At 46.7% G+C, this 17497-nt stretch overlaps 2 protein-coding genes across 4 annotated transcripts in view; both read left to right on the plus strand.

The window, feature by feature from the left end:
- Window positions 1-8821, plus strand: part of slc7a10b (solute carrier family 7 member 10b) — a 10316-nt gene extending 1495 nt beyond the window's left edge. The window contains exons 2-11 of one of the 2 annotated variants that reach the window (XM_035641611.2): window positions 2530-2734; window positions 3263-3414; window positions 5359-5484; window positions 5568-5721; window positions 6005-6128; window positions 6367-6470; window positions 6563-6659; window positions 6745-6894; window positions 6981-7158; window positions 7466-7600. In XM_035641611.2, coding sequence (XP_035497504.2) covers window positions 2530-2734; window positions 3263-3414; window positions 5359-5484; window positions 5568-5721; window positions 6005-6128; window positions 6367-6470; window positions 6563-6659; window positions 6745-6894; window positions 6981-7158; window positions 7466-7482 — 1307 coding nt within the window. In that variant the 3' untranslated portion in view covers window positions 7483-7600. Of the gene's footprint in view, window positions 1-2529; window positions 2735-3262; window positions 3415-5358; window positions 5485-5567; window positions 5722-6004; window positions 6129-6366; window positions 6471-6562; window positions 6660-6744; window positions 6895-6980; window positions 7159-7465 lie in introns of both variants that reach the window. The other variant, XM_035641610.2, reaches the window with a different exon arrangement.
- dus2 (dihydrouridine synthase 2) lies at window positions 7052-17022 on the plus strand. 2 transcript variants are annotated; one of them, XM_035641607.2, is made up of 17 exons: window positions 7052-7158; window positions 9687-9835; window positions 10444-10585; window positions 11513-11558; window positions 12458-12549; window positions 12639-12682; window positions 12905-12965; window positions 13043-13090; window positions 13196-13261; window positions 13788-13858; window positions 13939-14025; window positions 14118-14286; window positions 14961-15082; window positions 15189-15329; window positions 15486-15573; window positions 15689-15762; window positions 16204-17022. In XM_035641607.2, exons 2-17 carry the CDS (start codon window positions 9696-9698, stop codon window positions 16457-16459), a joined length of 1647 nt encoding a protein of 548 aa, XP_035497500.2. In that variant the 5' UTR covers window positions 7052-7158; window positions 9687-9695; the 3' UTR covers window positions 16460-17022. The 2 variants fall into 2 exon arrangements, with proteins under 2 accessions (XP_035497500.2, XP_035497502.2); XM_035641609.2 differs by lacking the exon at window positions 7052-7158 and having other exon boundaries at window positions 9809-9831.
- Window positions 17023-17497: the final 475 nt, after the last annotated feature.

The raw sequence follows: 17497 nt of genomic DNA on the forward strand, positions 1-17497 counted from the left end.
CACACACACACACACACACACACAGACACACAGGCACACACACACACACACACACACACACACACAGACACACACACACACACACACACACACACACACACACACACACAGACACACAGGCACACACACACACACACACACACACACACACACACACACACACTATGGACTGATGAAGTGAGAAGGGAAAGAAGTTTGACTTTTCTCTGGTGTATCACGATGTTTGAGGTTAAAGGTCAACATTTCTGAGGTTTTCTTTTAAATATATATGTAGATTTATGTGTATATATATATAAAGGGCTATATATATATATATATATATATATATATATATATATATATATATATGTCTATGTATATATAAGAGCCTCACAGATATGGATTTTTTGGGGCCGATGTCGATATTAGGGAGTTCAAGATTTCCAATACAGATATATATAATCTGATTATATAGTTGATCCGTCAATGATTCCTAAAATGTCGTTATCAAACCTTTATGACACTGAGGCGTGAACCATAAACTTTATTAGAGCTGCAACTAACGATTGTTTTCATAATTTATGATCTTCTCGATGAATCAATTCGTTGCTTGGTTCATAAGAAGCCTTCCAACATGATGTGCTGCCGAAGATCTTCACTGTCACAGAGGAGCAAAGAAACCAGAACATATTCACATGTATTTCACGTCAGTTTGTAATATTGGTGTCAGCCTCACGATGACGCTCGTGTGACGACAGACCTTCAGGTGTCAGAGCAGCTGATGGTTTCTTCAGTCTTGTCAGTGGAAGTCTGACGGGTCACGAACCCTCTGAGTTCACAGAGAACAGGCGGATCCGTCCGATCGGAACCTCTCGCAGGCGTGTTGTGCATTTACATTCTACGTTTAAAAATGTGTTTATCTTCTATATTAGTGTGTTTTTTAATACTAGTTATTCGTGATACAATTTATGGATCAACTGTAAAGTACACATGCTCCACGTGTGACGACAGAGACGGAGGAACTCAACGCTAACTGGCTTTAGCGTCACGCTAATATTCCTGCTCAAGTTCCAATATTTCAACTGCAGCGAGTGCATTGACCTCGGGGATTTGATTATTGCATGTTTGGTTGTGCAGGTGTGACGGAGGTCCAGTTCAGTGTGCGTCAAGAGACGTGCTAGCACTCACGAGTTTTATCTCCCTTGATAGAGCGCCCACCTCCCATGTGGAGGTCGGGGGTTCGAAGCCCCCGGGACACGACAGTCATCCCCCCTCTGTCTTTATCACTAATCACATCCGGTATTCATATCAGCCAATATGTCTGTATCGGAGATTCTTTATTCCCCAACATCAGCCTCCATATCGTTCGGTCTCTCGTGTTTTTAGTCACTTTGACGCAGCAGCATCAGCAGAGTGATGAAGACGAAGGTGAGCCGGTCACCTCCCACCTCCGCAGCCCCGGACTCTGGATGATTCATGTGCTCTTATGTAACGGCCGTCTGTGCCACTTGGCTGCTTCCTGCCGCGCGACTGGTGGAGCCGCCGCCTGAATGTTTCGGATGTGCTGGTGGTTCTCTACACTGCATACTGAGCCCCGGGTCCCGGGTCTGTCCCGGGCCCCTGAGTGATGGCCACCGCCTCCTCCTCCTCCTCTAACTCACTCGGTGGGATGGAGCCCTTTGTGCTTTAATGCCCTCGGTATAGACTCGCAGGGGGAACAGTGTGAATCGTGTGAACTCCAGTTGCTCAAGAGTCTCCGACGGGTCACAAATCAAATTCTGCTCAGGGCCCCAAACAGGCTGGTGCCGGCTCTGCTTCGAGTCCTATGTATCTAGTTGGGTTTTATTTTTATCAAAGTTATTAACAATAATGTTCATGGTTAAACTGTACAATATGAAGCCTTGATTACATTTCTTTGTTCTTTTTTAATATATAGTATGTAGCTGCTGAAGTGTCGCTATCGCTCTATCGGATCCAAAATCCACTTTTTTTTCACCATGAATTTGAACTGTTTTATATGTTACTGTATTTCACGTTTCTTATTTCTTCTCTTTGAGTTAGATAGTTTTTTTGTGTTTTGTAGCAGCTGTTATCAAAGGTGCTGTATCACAAAGTTAAGATAATTATTGTTTATAACAAGACTTTGATAACTTCTGATCATGTAGGTGTGGAGATGACACTCAGAATTTGAAGTTGCTGTTGTGAAATCTGTCTGTTCTAGAAAGTTTGATGTGCGGAAATGTCGAAAAATGTGCCAGATTTGCACACTAAAATTAAAATGGCCGACTTCCTGTCGGTCGGGGGTAATAGTGACCGATTTTTTTGTAGGTCTTGACGCGATACACGTGCCCAACAAATTTCGTTCATCTACATCAACGTTGACGCTGGGGGCCTTGACGTTGAATTGTGGTGGGGGGCTTTACTGAGTCATATTGGCACAACCCTGCGAGAGAGCCCAAAATATCAAGGTTTTCATCGGTTCTGATGCGTATTCCTACGATTACAATCAATCCTCGCCCTGCTAGGCAGTAATATGGGTCCTCTCCTCAGGGAACATCATCGGCTCTGGGATCTTCATCTCTCCGAAGGGCGTCCTGGAGCACTCGGGCTCGGTGGGCGTCGCCCTGGTGGTCTGGCTGCTGGGCGGAGGCATCGCCGCCCTGGGCTCCCTGTGCTACGCCGAACTGGGCGTCACCATCCCCAAGTCCGGAGGAGACTACTCGTACGTCACGGAGATCTTCGGCGGTCTGATGGGGTGAGAAGCGCTGATATTTGTATATTCATATTCATTAAAGCTGTTCACAGTGTATGAAGCTGCCGCGAGCGAGCGACTGACTGGAAACATTCCGGCCCGGTCCGAAGGAATCTCCCAAAACTTTTCCTTTAAACATGTTTGAAGCTCCAGTGTGTAATATTTATCTAGTTCCATGAGGTGGAGCGACCTCGTGTGAGTCTCCATGTTTCTACGTCCTGTTGAATACGTTGTTGAACTAAACGTCCAGAATACGTCGCGTTCACGTTGAACTTTCAGACGCTGACGGAAACAGGAAGTGGAATCAGCGGTGCGTCACCTTAAAGTGTCCCCTGTCGGTCACTCAGTTTTTTGTAATTTACCACCAGATGCCGCCAGAAATTACAAAAATTAAACACTGGGGCTTTAAGTTCACTGTAAAACATAATTAGACATTAAAGGGACACAAAGTGAAGAGTTTCTCCATCTGTTTCCGTGTCACTGAGTTTGCGGATGTTCTGTCGTTGACTGTCCGTCCGTCCCCTCGTGCAGGTTCCTCCTGCTGTGGAGCGCCGTCCTCATCATGTACCCGACCACGCTGGCCGTCATCGCCCTCACCTTCTCCAGCTACATCCTGCAGCCCGTCTTCCCGGACTGCGTCCCTCCCTACATGGCCACGCGGATGCTCTCGGCCACGTGTCTCCGTGAGTGACATCGGGTCTTTGATTTGATGGATTCGTATCCCGGCAGAGCTCAGGGTCACGCCCCCTGGAGGTCGTGATGACCACCGCTCTGCGTGTACCGTTAGCGTGTGTGTGTGTTTGATGTTAAAAGTGGAGGCAGCTCCGTGTGGAGTCAGTCGCTGCTGAATCTTTCATGAAGGACGACGTGTCGTCGTCTCCTCGTCGCTCCCATCCAGATCTTTTTCTCCGCGCTAGTTTCAGGCTCTTCTTCCACATCAGTAACGGCGGTGACGCTGATCATGATCCAACACGTCGTCCAGTACACGTGGTCACATGTAAAGTTCATGGCTGCAGTGAGGAGACGGGGACCAGAGGACGAGACCCAGTGGTTTGGAAAATATGATTCATTCTGAACATGAAAAGACGGAAAGACAAGACCTTCTTAAACGCTTAACGGAGAAAAGGCTGATGTCACTTAATCTGCTAAAGCTGTGATCAATAATCACCTAATTTCTCTTAGATATGCTTTGTCATAAACACTTACATCTGTGAAAAAATCAAAACTGAGATCCTATAGTTATGGACGTGATCTTACATCGTCACATGTTTCAGAACGTCCCTAAAACGTATGTAAGTTTTATTAATGCTGTTTTAAATCGTCACTTTCACGTCGTGACGTTTCTCTCGATGCACAAACTCTCAGCTTCCAAACGCTAAACCTGATGACATCACTGTGACATCACTGTGACATCACTTTGACATCACTGTGACATCACTGTGACATCACTTTGACATCACTGTGACATCACTATGACATCACTGTGACATCACTATGACATCACTGTGACATCACTTTGACATCACTGTGACGTCACTGTGACATCACTGTGACATCACTGTGACATCACTGTGACATCACTTTGACATCACTGTGACATCACTGTGACATCACTGTGACATCACTTTGACATCACTGTGACATCACTGTGACATCACTTTGACATCACTGTGACATCACTGTGACATCACTGTGACATCACTGTGACATCACTGTGACATCACTATGACATCACTGTGACATCACTTTGACATCACTGTGACATCACTTTGACATCACTGTGACGTCACTGTGACATCACTGTGACATCACTGTGACATCACTATGACATCACTTTGACATCACTGTGACATCACTGTGACATCACTGTGACATCACTGTGACATCACTGTGACATCACTGTGACATCACTGTGACATCACTGTGACATCACTGTGACATCATCTCGTCCGTCTTTCTCCAAGTTTTTCTTCCAAATTTGGCGGAATGCTGCTTTAAATATATCTGCATCAGTATTCCTGCATCCCTGCACTCGGGTCCTGGTGCTGGGGGGGGGGGGGCTGGCAGCAGCCGGTTGCCATGGGAGGCAGGAATGTGGGAAAAAGGGCGAGCGAGGGAGGGAGGGCACGATTGTTTCACCTCGTCCATCATTGTCACCGGCTTTGCCCCCTCATGGTGGCCTCGCTCTCCAACACAAAGTCCAGTTGTCAGCGCCACAAAACAAAACACTTCCGTTGCGAAGGGCGACCCCCCCCCCCAGGAGGCCGGGCATAGCTCACGTTTTAAGGATCTAGCACATAAAAAAACAAAGTGTGACTGATGGCGTCGGACCCTGAAGTCCTGCAGCCGACGGGACGTTATTCACCCGCCGCTGCCTCAAAGAAAGAGGCTGCGTGGATTCTCGGCGACGGTCGCAGGTACTCACAGACCGAGACATGGAGGCAATTAGGTCGTCTGACAAGTCCACAAAGACCCAAGTCGGCTGCTCACCAGCGTCTCTGTCCAAGTCTCTTCTGATTCTCCTCACGTCTTTTAGCAAATACATTTTTCACACCAACATGTAAATGCTCTCACGTCCCATCGGGGCTCTCGTGCCACCGTCACATACGGCTGTTGTTGTGTTTCAGTGCTGCTCACCTGGGTGAACTGCTCCAGCGTCCGTCTGGCCACCAGGATCCAGGACGTGTTCACCGTGGGGAAGCTGATGGCTCTGGGTCTCATCATCGTGGTCGGCTTGGTCCAGATCTGCAACGGTAACCGACCGTCGCGGCCTAGAGAAGTTTGACTGCTTCCTGAAGATAAAGAACATCTGGAACCTGTGACTCTTCCCTTCCAGGCAACTACGAGGCCCTGACGCCTCAGGTGGCCTTCTCCATGGAGAGGACGCCGTCGGTGGGGCAGATCGCTCTGGCCTTCCTCCAGGCCTCCTTCGCCTTCAGCGGCTGGAACTTCCTCAACTACGTCACCGAGGAGGTGGTTGAACCCAGACGGTGAATATCCCCTCGACTTCCGTCGTTGCGTCTTTCTTCCACGTGCTGATTCCCCAAGGTGTTGAATACTTTGACTGATTTATCTTATGACCAGAAACGTTTCTGACCTGTCGTCATATTTACTGTACGTTCATTTACATCCTTTCTACGGAATCCCTGGAAAAAGGCAAGTGAACAGTTTTTTCCGTCAGGATCATGCATGTTTGTTTGATTGATGTGTGTGTGTGTGTGTGTGTGTGTGTGTGTGTGTGTGTCATCTGTGCATGGTGTGTGTGTGGCGCAGGAATCTACCTCGTGCCATCTACATATCCATTCCATTGGTGACCTTTGTGTACACGCTCACCAACATCGCCTACTTCTCCTCCATGTCGCCCGAGGAGCTGCTGTCGTCCAATGCCGTGGCCGTAGTGAGTAACGAGGCCGAACCGCGAGCGGCGACGCGTTCGTGCTTCACGAGTGTGTTTATGACTTATGACTGTAAAGAAAGATGGACGACATGATCTGGATCGCCCCCTGGTCACTAGAGCACAGCTACAAATATATATATATATAAATATACATCATATCTTTTTGTTACCGGAGTTGAAATATAATGAATCCGTGTGATAGTTTGAAGGATCTGTGCACGTGGTGATTGTTCCTCAGACGTTCGGGGAGAAGCTCCTGGGGATGTTCTCCATCATCATGCCCATCTCCGTGGCTCTGTCCACCTTCGGAGGGATCAACGGTTACCTGTTCACCTCCTCCAGGTGAGCCCCTCCCCCGCCTCGCACGCCCTGACTGAGGACTCTGATCCAACATGGCCGCCGGGTGACGGTGCGTCCGCTGCTTCTGTTCGCAGGTTGTGTTTCTCGGGGGCCAGGGAGGGTCACCTGCCCAGCCTGCTGGCCATGATCCACTACAGGAACTGTACGCCCATCCCTGCCCTGCTGGTCTGCGTACGTACAAGTCTCACCTGGACGTTTCTGCGTCGTGTAGTTTGTGTTCCTCTCTTTGTAAAGCCCGTGTGTTTCTGTCTGGCAGTGCACCGCCACCATCGTGATCCTCTGCATCGGAGAAACGCACAACCTGATCAACTACGTCTCCTTCATCAACTACCTGTCGTACGGCGTCACCATCGCAGGTCTGCTCTACTACCGCTGGAGGAAGCCCAACCTGTACCGACCCATCAAGGTGCCGCCCCACGAACCGCGTCAGGAAGTCGCTCGTCGTCTCGACCGTCAACATGAACTCTCTCTGTCCCGTGCTTCCCTCTGCAGGTGAACCTGCTGGTTCCCGTCAGTTACCTGATGTTCTGGGCGCTGCTGCTGGGCTTCAGTCTGTACTCGGAGCCCGTGGTCTGTGGCGTGGGCCTCGTCATCATGCTCACCGGCGTGCCCGTCTACTTCCTGGGTGTCCACTGGAAGGAGAAACCAAAGTGCATCTACAACTTCATCGGTGAGTTTCTCGAGCTCTGCGCGGTGGTTTCTGCTGTTCACCAAATGACATTGAGGACGTTTAAAGACCTTTAATTAACTGAGGAGATGCAGTTCTTGACCTTTTCCCACAGACTTCTACAGAATAAACAATCAGGCCTAAAACGATCTGCGTTCATCCGCGTGTTGTCGATACTTCCCAGCTGTAATTAACAATAACCCAGTAAATGAATCCGTTCACGTGTCAGTGTTGTGTTTCTCTGCCAGAAGAGTGAAATGATGGACTTTTGATCCAGTTTGAAGTCACTTTTCTACGACATACTTTGCAGATCTTGGTGGTTTTTGACTCCTACTCGAAGCGGATGAAGGATCTGAAGTTAGACTCTGGACTCGCTCCCTGTCTCTCTCTCTAAGTAACTGACTTGTGTCTTCCTGCAGAGAGGGCGACGTACGTGGGCCAGCGGTTGTGTTTCGTGGTCTTTCCTCAGATCGACCCCATCGAGAACGTGGATCCCTCAGAATGGACTGACCGCTCGTCAGGCGGGAGCAGTTTGTCCCCCGACTCTTAAAACTCTTTTCTGAATATATGAAGATTTCTCCTGTTTTTATTCCGTCACCTGTTCGTGACCCGGGAGCGACCCTGTCTGACCTTTCACCTTCTGAGACTCCGGTCGAGCAGGAACACCGGCCGCCTGCACCTTCTATTTTTGCCTCTTTTTTGTACTAAGTCGACAGATACAACAACCTAATGCCAACAGTGTGAAAAGGACTTTTATTCTCCCGATGGATCCATTTGATTCTTCTTCTGTAACTAACTGCCTGGTTTCTTCTTCTGAATGTTGCGGGTTGTTTTTCGTGCCTTCAGGTCTTTTCACACCGAGTCCAGAACAAATCTATCGTCAGGATTCTGAATACAGTAAAAACAATTCAAACTTCATCAAGTGAGGAGGAGTCAGTTCTGATGGTCCATGTAATGTCTGTTTCACTGGTGTGTTTTCTTCATGTGATGAGATTATATACAAAGTCAATGTAAAGACACAAAATCTACTTCACTTGCTGGAGTTGAAATATTTGAATTTGAGGGAAACACTTGCGTGACGTGATGTCGCGACGCCAGTTAGTGTCGAGAGTCTCCTGAAGCCACTGACGTCCACGTCCAAATGAGAACGGGCGAATGTTGGTGGGATGTTAATTCAAGTGAACACACAGAACTGAGGATTATTCTTTATCTAAATCTCCTAGAATCTTTATTTTCAACATGTATGAATCAAACTGCATCACATCGCTTCTGGATTAAAACATATAAAATACATAAATGTGGGACTTGGTGTGAAAAGGCCTCTACTGGGGGAAAATGTACATTAAAAAATATAATTTATTAACTGATTCACTGAAGTAGATTTTAATATATGTTGCCAGTGCCTTTTGCTTTGTTCTTTTTGCATTTGCACTTTGGTCTTCCATACGAGCTCCTTCCTCCTCGCCGAGGGCTGAAGTTTATTAATCCGTGGCTAACACAGTAGGTTTGTGTTCACTCGACCACGTCGCTCTGTTTGCTTCACTCAGACTGACTCACTGACACGTCGTGATTCTTATCAGCTGTAGAAACACTTTCCCTTTCTCGCAGGTTTTGTTTTTACAAAATGAGAGTCTAATGTGATATTAAATATGTGACTGAGAGAGAACTGGTTCTTTCTGTGAATAGTGTCCACGTACAGTAGAGTGTCTGAATCTCTTTCAATCCACTTGTCTCTGTAGCGTCACTTCTCTACGACCCGCCAGTCGTCAATTTTAGACTATAACTGTCATTTCAACAAATATTAACTGAAGGATATGTTAAAACCACAGACTAATATTAAAAAAAGTTAATATCCAAACCTTACTTTTAACCCACTGCCCCAAAAAACAACCTTACAACACCTGCAGACATGATGGATTATTGCAGAATCTTTTATTAATGATTTATTAACATTAATATGTGACAGACTGACTTCTGATGGATGCTCCTTACTAACATTTATTTCTTCGATGGCTCCACAATGAATTAAAGTGTCAAGCAGGAGAGGAGGATTTTCCACAACCTGGCAACCCAAAGGTTGCTACACACTGTAAAAATATTTAGTATGATAAGTAAGTAAGAATAATAAAGTAACTTTATTGAAAGTAAGAGAGTATAATAAAATATACTAATCTATTTTGTGTCTGTGGATTAATTACTGGTTTATTAGTTTATAATCAGTATTTCACTGTTGCAGTTTTCTATACGGATTATTCTGCTGATTATTTTCTTTATTAAATTCACATAAAGTGACACATTCATGATGTTGCTTTTATCCAAACTTCAAAAAAACATGAAAAAAGAAGTGAATTACTTTCAATAATCAGTAGGAAAATCTGTACATTTTTTGACGGAAAAAAAGCATTGGTTCTTTGTTGCAGGTGATTAAACATATATGAACATAGTTATGGACAATATGTTCCATTCCTGTGAATAACTTCTTCTGAATATGACACAGGAACCGTTCTGCCCTGTTCTGTGGATCTATGCAGTTTGGATCTATGTGCAGCGTGCGGCTGATACGCAGCGACGTGATGACGTTGAGTCTAAACAGGAAGTTTAACCGGAAACACGCTCCACTCTTCTCCCCACGTGACCGCGAGTCCCAGCTGCTGTCAGCAGTGAAACAACATCCATGTCGGTGAGTTTATTTAATTTAACGGGTCAAACATTATTACACCACAGGGTTTTGTCGGTTGCTAACATTAGCATCGCGCCGTTAGCTTCCTTCACGCTGGTGCTGGCGGAGCAGCAGCTCGAGTGTTAGCACAGTCATTAAGCCCTTTAATCGATCGGTTCCACCAAGCTCCGTCGGGAAAAGTCGCAGTTTAAGATACATCTCACTTTTCCACCTACGCACATTGACGGCAGAGCAGGAATGTAACTTGTCTACAGGTCGACATCATGTTGTCGTTAATTCGGCTTGTGTTTTTGTCAGGATTAATCTTTATATTTTAACATAATCTAACATATATTGTGACCTGTTGCCAGTGCCACCAGTTAGACGTGCTAACCCTCAGAAGTGTGTAGATTGTGTGTCAGCGGTGCTGTGAGTACTAGAGTTGTCTCCATGTGTGGTGTTGTTGGATAATTAGCCTCCGCCTGGAATAATAAATCTGTATCTGTTTAATTTGTGCAGTTGTCGTCGGTGAATTGTGCTTTTAGACCAAAGACAGAAACCTGCTTAAATCCGCTGACTTTCGAGCGGAGTGTCGTGTGGATCATGATCTTATGCCCCGGTCTCCTCAGGAGGACTGAGCCCGCCACGATGGCAGCAGCAGGTCGGCTGAGCTTCAGGAACATCACCGCCCTGGCGCCGATGGTCCGGGTCGGGACTCTGCCCATGAGGCTGCTGGCGCTGGACTATGGAGCTGACGTGGTTTACTGCGAGGTGAGGATGGAGGAGGCGGGGGGGGGGGGGGGGGGGGGGGGGAGACTGACTGATGGAGGAGGCGGGGGGGGGGGGGGGGGGGGGGGACTGACTGATGGAGGAGGAGGCAGGGAGGGGGGGCTGACTGACTGATGGAGGAGGAGGAGGCAGGGAGGGGGGGCTGACTGATGGAGGAGGCAGGGAGGGGGGGCTGACTGATGGAGGAGGCAGGGAGGGGGGGCTGACTGATGGAGGAGGAGGCAGGGATTGGGGGGGCTGACTGATGGAGGAGGAGGCAGGGAGGGGGGGCTGACTGATGGAGGAGGAGGCAGGGGGGGGGCTGACTGATGGAGGAGGAGGCAGGGATTGGGGGGGCTGACTGATGGAGGAGGAGGCGGCAGGGAGGGGGGGCTGACTGGGGATTGGGGGGGCTGACTGATGGAGGAGGAGGCAGGGAGGGGGGGTGAGGAAGGAGGGAGGAGGACGGAGGAGGTAGGAGGAGGGAGGGCGGAGGTGAGGATGGAGGAGAAGGGGGGGGAGAGGAGGAGGAGGTGGGAGGAGGGGGGAGGTGAGAAGGATGAAGGAGGGAGGAGGACGGTGGAGGGAGGAGGTAGGGGGGTGAGGAGGAAGGAGGAAGGAGGAGGAAGGAGAAGGGGGGGTGAGGAGGATGGAGGGAGGAGGACGGAGGGAGGAGGATGAAGGACGGAGGAGTGAGGAGGGAGGAGAAGGGGGGGTGAGGAGGATGGAGGGAGGAGGACGGACGGAGGGAGGAGGAGGGAGGTGAGGAGGACGCAGGGAGGAGGAGGGTGAAGGACGGAGGAAGGAGGAGGGAGGAGGATGAAGGACGGAGGAGGGAGGACGGAGGAGGGAGGAGGAGCCACCTCAGCCGGGGACATCCAACGTGAGCTCAGTGTTTTATTCATGTGGGTGTTGTTGTCTGTGTTCCAGGAGCTGATTGACATCAAGATGGTCCAGTGTGAGAGGGTGATGAACGGTAAGAACCTCCCGCTGCTCTGATCGTCCCCTGGAGCCCCACCGATATATCAGTGAACCGATAATATCGGCCGATAAGAGCCTTTCAAAGACAAATATACCGATATGAAGTCTTTTATTGTGGAGAATAAACCATGCAGAAAAGAAATTGCATCCATGTTTACATTTTACGTTAAATTAATTTTGTTTATCTAAATTGAAGTTCTATATATTTTGTTGTATTTGTTTTTTAGATTTTTCTTTATTGTTATTTATAATGACGTTTATGGTTAAAGTAAAATATCAAGTCTGACTCTTGGCACTCTTTGGATGCCGATATCGATATGAGGGAGCACAAGATTCCCGATATCGATACATCGGCTGATACATATATAGTAAATAAAAAATCTGTCAATGATTCCTAAGGCGTCGTTATCAAATCTTCATGACAAAGACGTGTAACTGAGGCTTGATATTTTAGTTTAAACCATGAACTGTGTCACAAATAACTATAAATTGAGAATACAAATGTACAAACAAAATAAATAGAACTTACTAAAAACCATTTATTTTACATAAAATGTAAACATAAATTATATTAAAAATGAAAGGCTCAAATCAGTTGGCTGACAAAATCGGTCGGGCTCTAATATCAAGCCTCTATTACATTCTTTTGTCATAAAAGTTTGATAACGACATCTTAGGAATCATTGAAAGATTAAAATATATATTTATAAATCGGCCGATGTATCAGTATCAGACATCTTGTTCTCCCTAATATCGATATTGGCCCCCCAAAATATCCATATCGGTCTGGCTGTATTGTTTCATAAAGACTTTCCCATCGTCAGATGTGGACAAGCTGGTGGACGTTCAGAACCAATCACGCGCTGATGTTTTTCACGGTGTGTTTTTCGTCAGACGTGCTGCAGACGGTGGATTTCGTCGCCCCCGACGAGCGGGTGATGTTCAGGACGTGTGAGAGGGAGAAGGACCGAGTCGTCTTCCAGATGGTGAGACACTTTCTTTATTCATGTAACGGAGGAGGATTAAAAGTCAGAGCGAGGTGAGATTTCTTTTTTTCTCCTTATCTTTTTCTCAGGGGACCGCCGACCCGGACCGAGCGCTGACCGTGGCCCGACTCGTGTGAGTTCACTGAACAGATGAATAACAGGCGTCCTCAGAACACAAGATTCAACTATTTGATATTTTTCTGTCGGTATCGTGTAGTTTCTCGTAGGTAAAGATCAGAGTGTGAATCAGAAAACAGGGAGAAAATGTCTGGTAATATCCACATAATGTTCGAGAAGATGAAAACATGATTTCTGTTTCGTTGAGTCTGATGAAGTGAACGTGTCTGTCGCTCAGGGAGAAGGACGTGGCCGCCGTCGACGTGAACATGGGCTGTCCCAAGGAATACTCCACTAAGGTGAGTCACCTGCAACCAAGTGACCTCTGACCTCTCAGTGACCTCTCAGTGACCTATGACCTCTGCTGTCCCTGCAGGGCGGGATGGGATCCGCTCTTCTGTCGGACCCCGACAAGATCGAGGCGGTGAGTCGTCCTAATCCTCCTCGTTGTTCAGGTTCAATATCAGTTATATTGATCATATATTATATTATATTATATGTTTTTAACGACGACTCGTCTCTACCGTAGATCCTCAGGAAACTCGTCGGCGGCGTCTCCGTTCCGGTGACGTGTAAAATCCGGATCCTGCCTTCGGTGAGAACGTGAAAGTGTTCTTCACTTCCTGTCGCTGATCGTCACACATCCGATTGGTTTAATATTTGATTCAGACAAACATTATATTTCTTGTTGTCATATGGTGTTTATTGTATTTTACAAAATTATTATAATTATTTAGTTGTTTTAATAGTTTTTATACGTTAATTTCATGTTTTCTATGTTAAAAAAAAATATTTTTTTTATAGAATATATGTAAGAATGTAGGATGATGATTTTCCCCTAGACAAAGCAACAGATTAATTAAAACATTTTTGGAAACTATCATATGGCTGCAGTTATGCTGCCTTCAATTACACCTTGGAGCTCGGAGTTCTGACCGACTCTGGGGTGCGTTCCAGTTGCAATTTCTGACTCGGAGGTCGAAGAAGCTACAGTGTAAAACATCTGAAAGACAAAATGAATTATTAAGATACAAGAAAGGAAAACGTTGGGAGCGGAATCATCATCGTCGTCTCCAGAGTCTCTGACCTTTTCCTGGTTTTCCTTTCTTCTCTGGTTCCAGTTGGAGGAAACGATCCATCTGGTCCGGAGGATCGAGCAGACGGGCGTCGCCGCCGTCGCCGTCCACGGCAGGTAAACCGCCTCCGACTCACGTGATCAGGATGACGGATATGAATTGATATTAATAATCAGCTGATTGATGTATTGTTCAGGTTTAAGGACGAGCGAACTCGACATCCCGTCCACTGCGACTACATCCAGGCCGTCGCTCAGGCCGTTTCCATCCCCGTCATCGCCAAGTGAGTCTGAAAATATAATATGGCCACATTCATATCTCTATTATAATTATGATAATTACTAATAAACTGTCTCCGTTTGGTCTCTGCTGCAGCGGCGGTTCTCTGGACCTGGTGAAGAGCAACGGCGACATCGAGGAGTTCCGCAGGGCGAGCGGCGCCGCGTCCGTCATGTTAGCTCGCGCCGCCATGTGGAACGCGTCGGTGTTCGACAGCCGGGGACCACTTCCTGTGGAGAGGGTCATGGAGGAGTACATCAAATACGTGAGCGCCATCGGAGACTCAACAGTCATTTGCATCGTTGATTAATAATCTATTGATATTTGTTTGTTTTTGAACTAATCGACTCATTGTTGAATCTATAAAAGGTAAAAAAAACCAGATTCAGTTTGACAGAAAATCAGCGAATCCTCACTTTAGTATTTTTACTTGATCAATGGAAGAGATTATTATATTGATTGATCATAATTGCTGCAGATTTATTGATAAATATTTACTGCTCTTGTCTCAAATCCAATCAAAAGAGGTTTTATTCTGTTACCATAGAATTACAGAATTTTAGATGCAGTTCAAAATCATTGGTGTAATAATCAGCTTCAACGTGACTTCCTGTTCCGTGAAACTGTTAAACCTGTTGATTGATTTTATTTATGGATTATCAGACATGAAAAACTAAAATTCAACAGGACGATTGACGTGAAAACACAAAATTCCCAACTTGGCCCCTGAGATGTTTAAAGCCCCAGTGTGTAATTTTTGTAATTTTCTGGCAGCATCTGGTGGTAAAGTTGCAAACCGCAACCAACTGAGCGACCGACAGGGGACACTTACACAGACTAAAACAATGTGATCTCAGATTTCATTATGAATCTGTTGACTTGGAGATGAGACGGACAGATGACTGACAGGTGTCCGTGCTGCTGTCTTTGTTTCCACAGGCGATCCTCTACGAGAACCACGCCTTCAACACTAAGTACTGTCTGTGTCAGATGCTGCGCGACAAGGTGGAGTCTCCTCTGGGAAAGCAGCTGCACGCCGCTCAGACCAACGGCGAGATCAGGTAACGAGCGTCCGAAGAGTCTGGAGAGAGCGTTGCGTGTGGGCGAGGTCGTGTGACGTCGCGTGACGTCGCGTGACGTCGTGTGACGTCGTGTTGTGTGTTGCAGCGAGGCGTACGGGCTGCAGGAGTTCTACCAGCAGACCCAGGAGCAGCTGCGGGCCCGGAGGGACGCCCTGCAGAGCAGCAGCCCGCCCGACCGGCCCGTCGTGGACGGAGACGTCACCACCATGACCGTCAAGTTCGAACGGTCAGAAAAACAAACGCTTACAGTCTTAATGTCTTATGAATGATGATTGGCGTTTTTTTATTTTTAATGATGCATGTTGCTGGATTTATGTTCGACATATATTCATGTGACCCGTGTGTGACCATGTGATCATGTGACCCGTGTTCCCGGCTGCAGGAGAGAGTATCCTCCTCAGATCACTCCCAAGATGTTCCTGTTGGAGTGGAGCCGCAGAGAGAAGCTCGAGTCGCCGCTGTACGAGATGGTACGACACCAAACTGACACCATACGCGTTTCGTATTCAGTCGACAGGTGTGACGTATGAGAATAACAATAAAGTAGAACAATCAAATATAACGTGTGCGCGTTTGTGTTTTCAGGCGCAGCGTTCGCAGGATCGAGCCTTTCAGTCGACTGTAACTGTAGCAGGAAAGAAATACAGGTCTTCACTGTGGTCAGTACACACACACACACACACACACACACTCAGAGCAGGGACGACGACGAGGTGGAACTGTTACCGACAAGAAGTGTTAGCTGGTGGTCGAGTAGTGACTGATGAGAACCAATCAGGAAGTAGAACGTGGGGCGTCTGCGTCATCGTTTACAAAACGTCTCAGTTTGTGACTAGTTTTTATTTAAACAGACTGAAACTCATGTCTAATCATGAAATGGGCTTGATTTATCAGAAACTACAGAAGGAAAATGTTCAAACAGAAAAACGAATGAGGAATAAAATCTTATAAAGTTATAGAGTTATTTTACCACATGATCAAAACAATTTTAAAAGCTGACACTGAATCTTTTTCTGATTCACTTATTTTTCAGCAGGTCCAAAGTAAAATTTGAATCTAAGTCAAGTCAACGGAAAAATTTTCTTCCTCATTGTTTCCAGGGAGAAGTCGAAGAAATTCGCGGAGCAGGCGGCCGCCGTCGTCTGCCTGCGGGTGCTGGGCATCCCAGAGGGTCGCATCGGCGAGGAGGAGTCCGGCCTCGTCTGCAAGAGGAAGAGGGAGGCGAAGACCAACGGCGCCGCGGAGAAGGAGACGAGCAAGAAGCGACACGTGTCCGCCGACAAAGAAACAGAAACCTCAAAGGCGGCGAATGGCGACCACCGTAAACCGGACACGCCTCCGGAGCAGCCGCAGTGAGGACAGCGGTTCGTCAGGAACTTTTTAAATGTCGTCAGCTGCTCGACTCTGCCTTTAACATTGTCTGGACTTTTTAATTTGACCTTTACTTCCATCTCTCCATGTAGAACAGTTGAGAGACAGTTTTACTTTTTAACAATTTCTTCTTCTTTTATTTCATGAAGTCTGTGGTTGAACCTGAGCAGGTCCTGATGTGTGGCCAGCAGGGGGCGGCGGCGGACTCTCCGATGACGCTGTCAGTCATCTCAGATAGTTCAGAAGAAAAAGTTTAACCCTGGTGCCTTACAGAGGAACTTTTTTGTTTCGATAAGTGATTTTTTGGATGAGCCTTAAAGTCAACTCCTGATCTCTACTGACGTGGGTTTAAAACACTTCACGTTCATCTCATCCTCCTCTTTTCATTTGTTAAAGTTTGGACTTGAGAAATCACATTTTCTTTTCTTTCTTTTTTAAGGATAAAAGCTGCTTATTATTTTTATCTTTTCATTTTACACAATTGTACCAAAAGAAAAGTCTCAAGCGTGTTTGTGTGGATTTATTATTATTAAAAAAAACAGACGAAAGAGCAGTCGTGTTGCCTTCAGGGACCTCGGGGTCCGTGTGTTGACACCAGACTTGTTCCTGTTTTTTTTTTTTAGGGTTAATGAATTTTTAAGTCCTGGATTGAACCTGAGGGATGGAGACACCCGCCTCTGACGTCATCAACAAGTTTGCTGATGGTGCCTTCAGGGGCACTCTGGGAAGTACACCACTCATGATACAGTTGAGGAACTGACAAGTTGTTGCTGCCTAATATAATGTGTCGGCCTCCCGGGGGTCACCAGATGAATCTCAGAGGTCATGAGGTGATACATGTGGAAGAACGAATTTTCCCCCCAAAAATCTTCTAAATTTTCATTTTTAGGCTGCTGCTTTAATTTTTTCTGGGGAATCTGTGATGGTGTGAAATGTCACTAGAAGCTCCAGTCGGGCCAAACTTCATTTAGTTAGAGCAACAATAATCCTAGAACTCCGGCATAAATATATGTTGTTTTATAT

The sequence above is a fragment of the Scophthalmus maximus genome, chromosome 7, assembly GCF_022379125.1.
Source record: "Scophthalmus maximus strain ysfricsl-2021 chromosome 7, ASM2237912v1, whole genome shotgun sequence".
Taxonomy (NCBI): domain Eukaryota; kingdom Metazoa; phylum Chordata; class Actinopteri; order Pleuronectiformes; family Scophthalmidae; genus Scophthalmus; species Scophthalmus maximus.

Coding starts and splice junctions, on each gene's coding strand:
- dus2 (XM_035641607.2), top strand. CDS start 9,696: ATGTGCAGCGTGCGGCTGATACGCAGCGACGTGATGACGTTGAGTCTA. Junction 11,559..12,457: donor GTGTGAGAGGGTGATGAACG/GTAAGAACCTCC, acceptor GTTTTTCGTCAG/ACGTGCTGCAGACGGTGGAT. Junction 15,083..15,188: donor CAGACCAACGGCGAGATCAG/GTAACGAGCGTC, acceptor TGTGTGTTGCAG/CGAGGCGTACGGGCTGCAGG.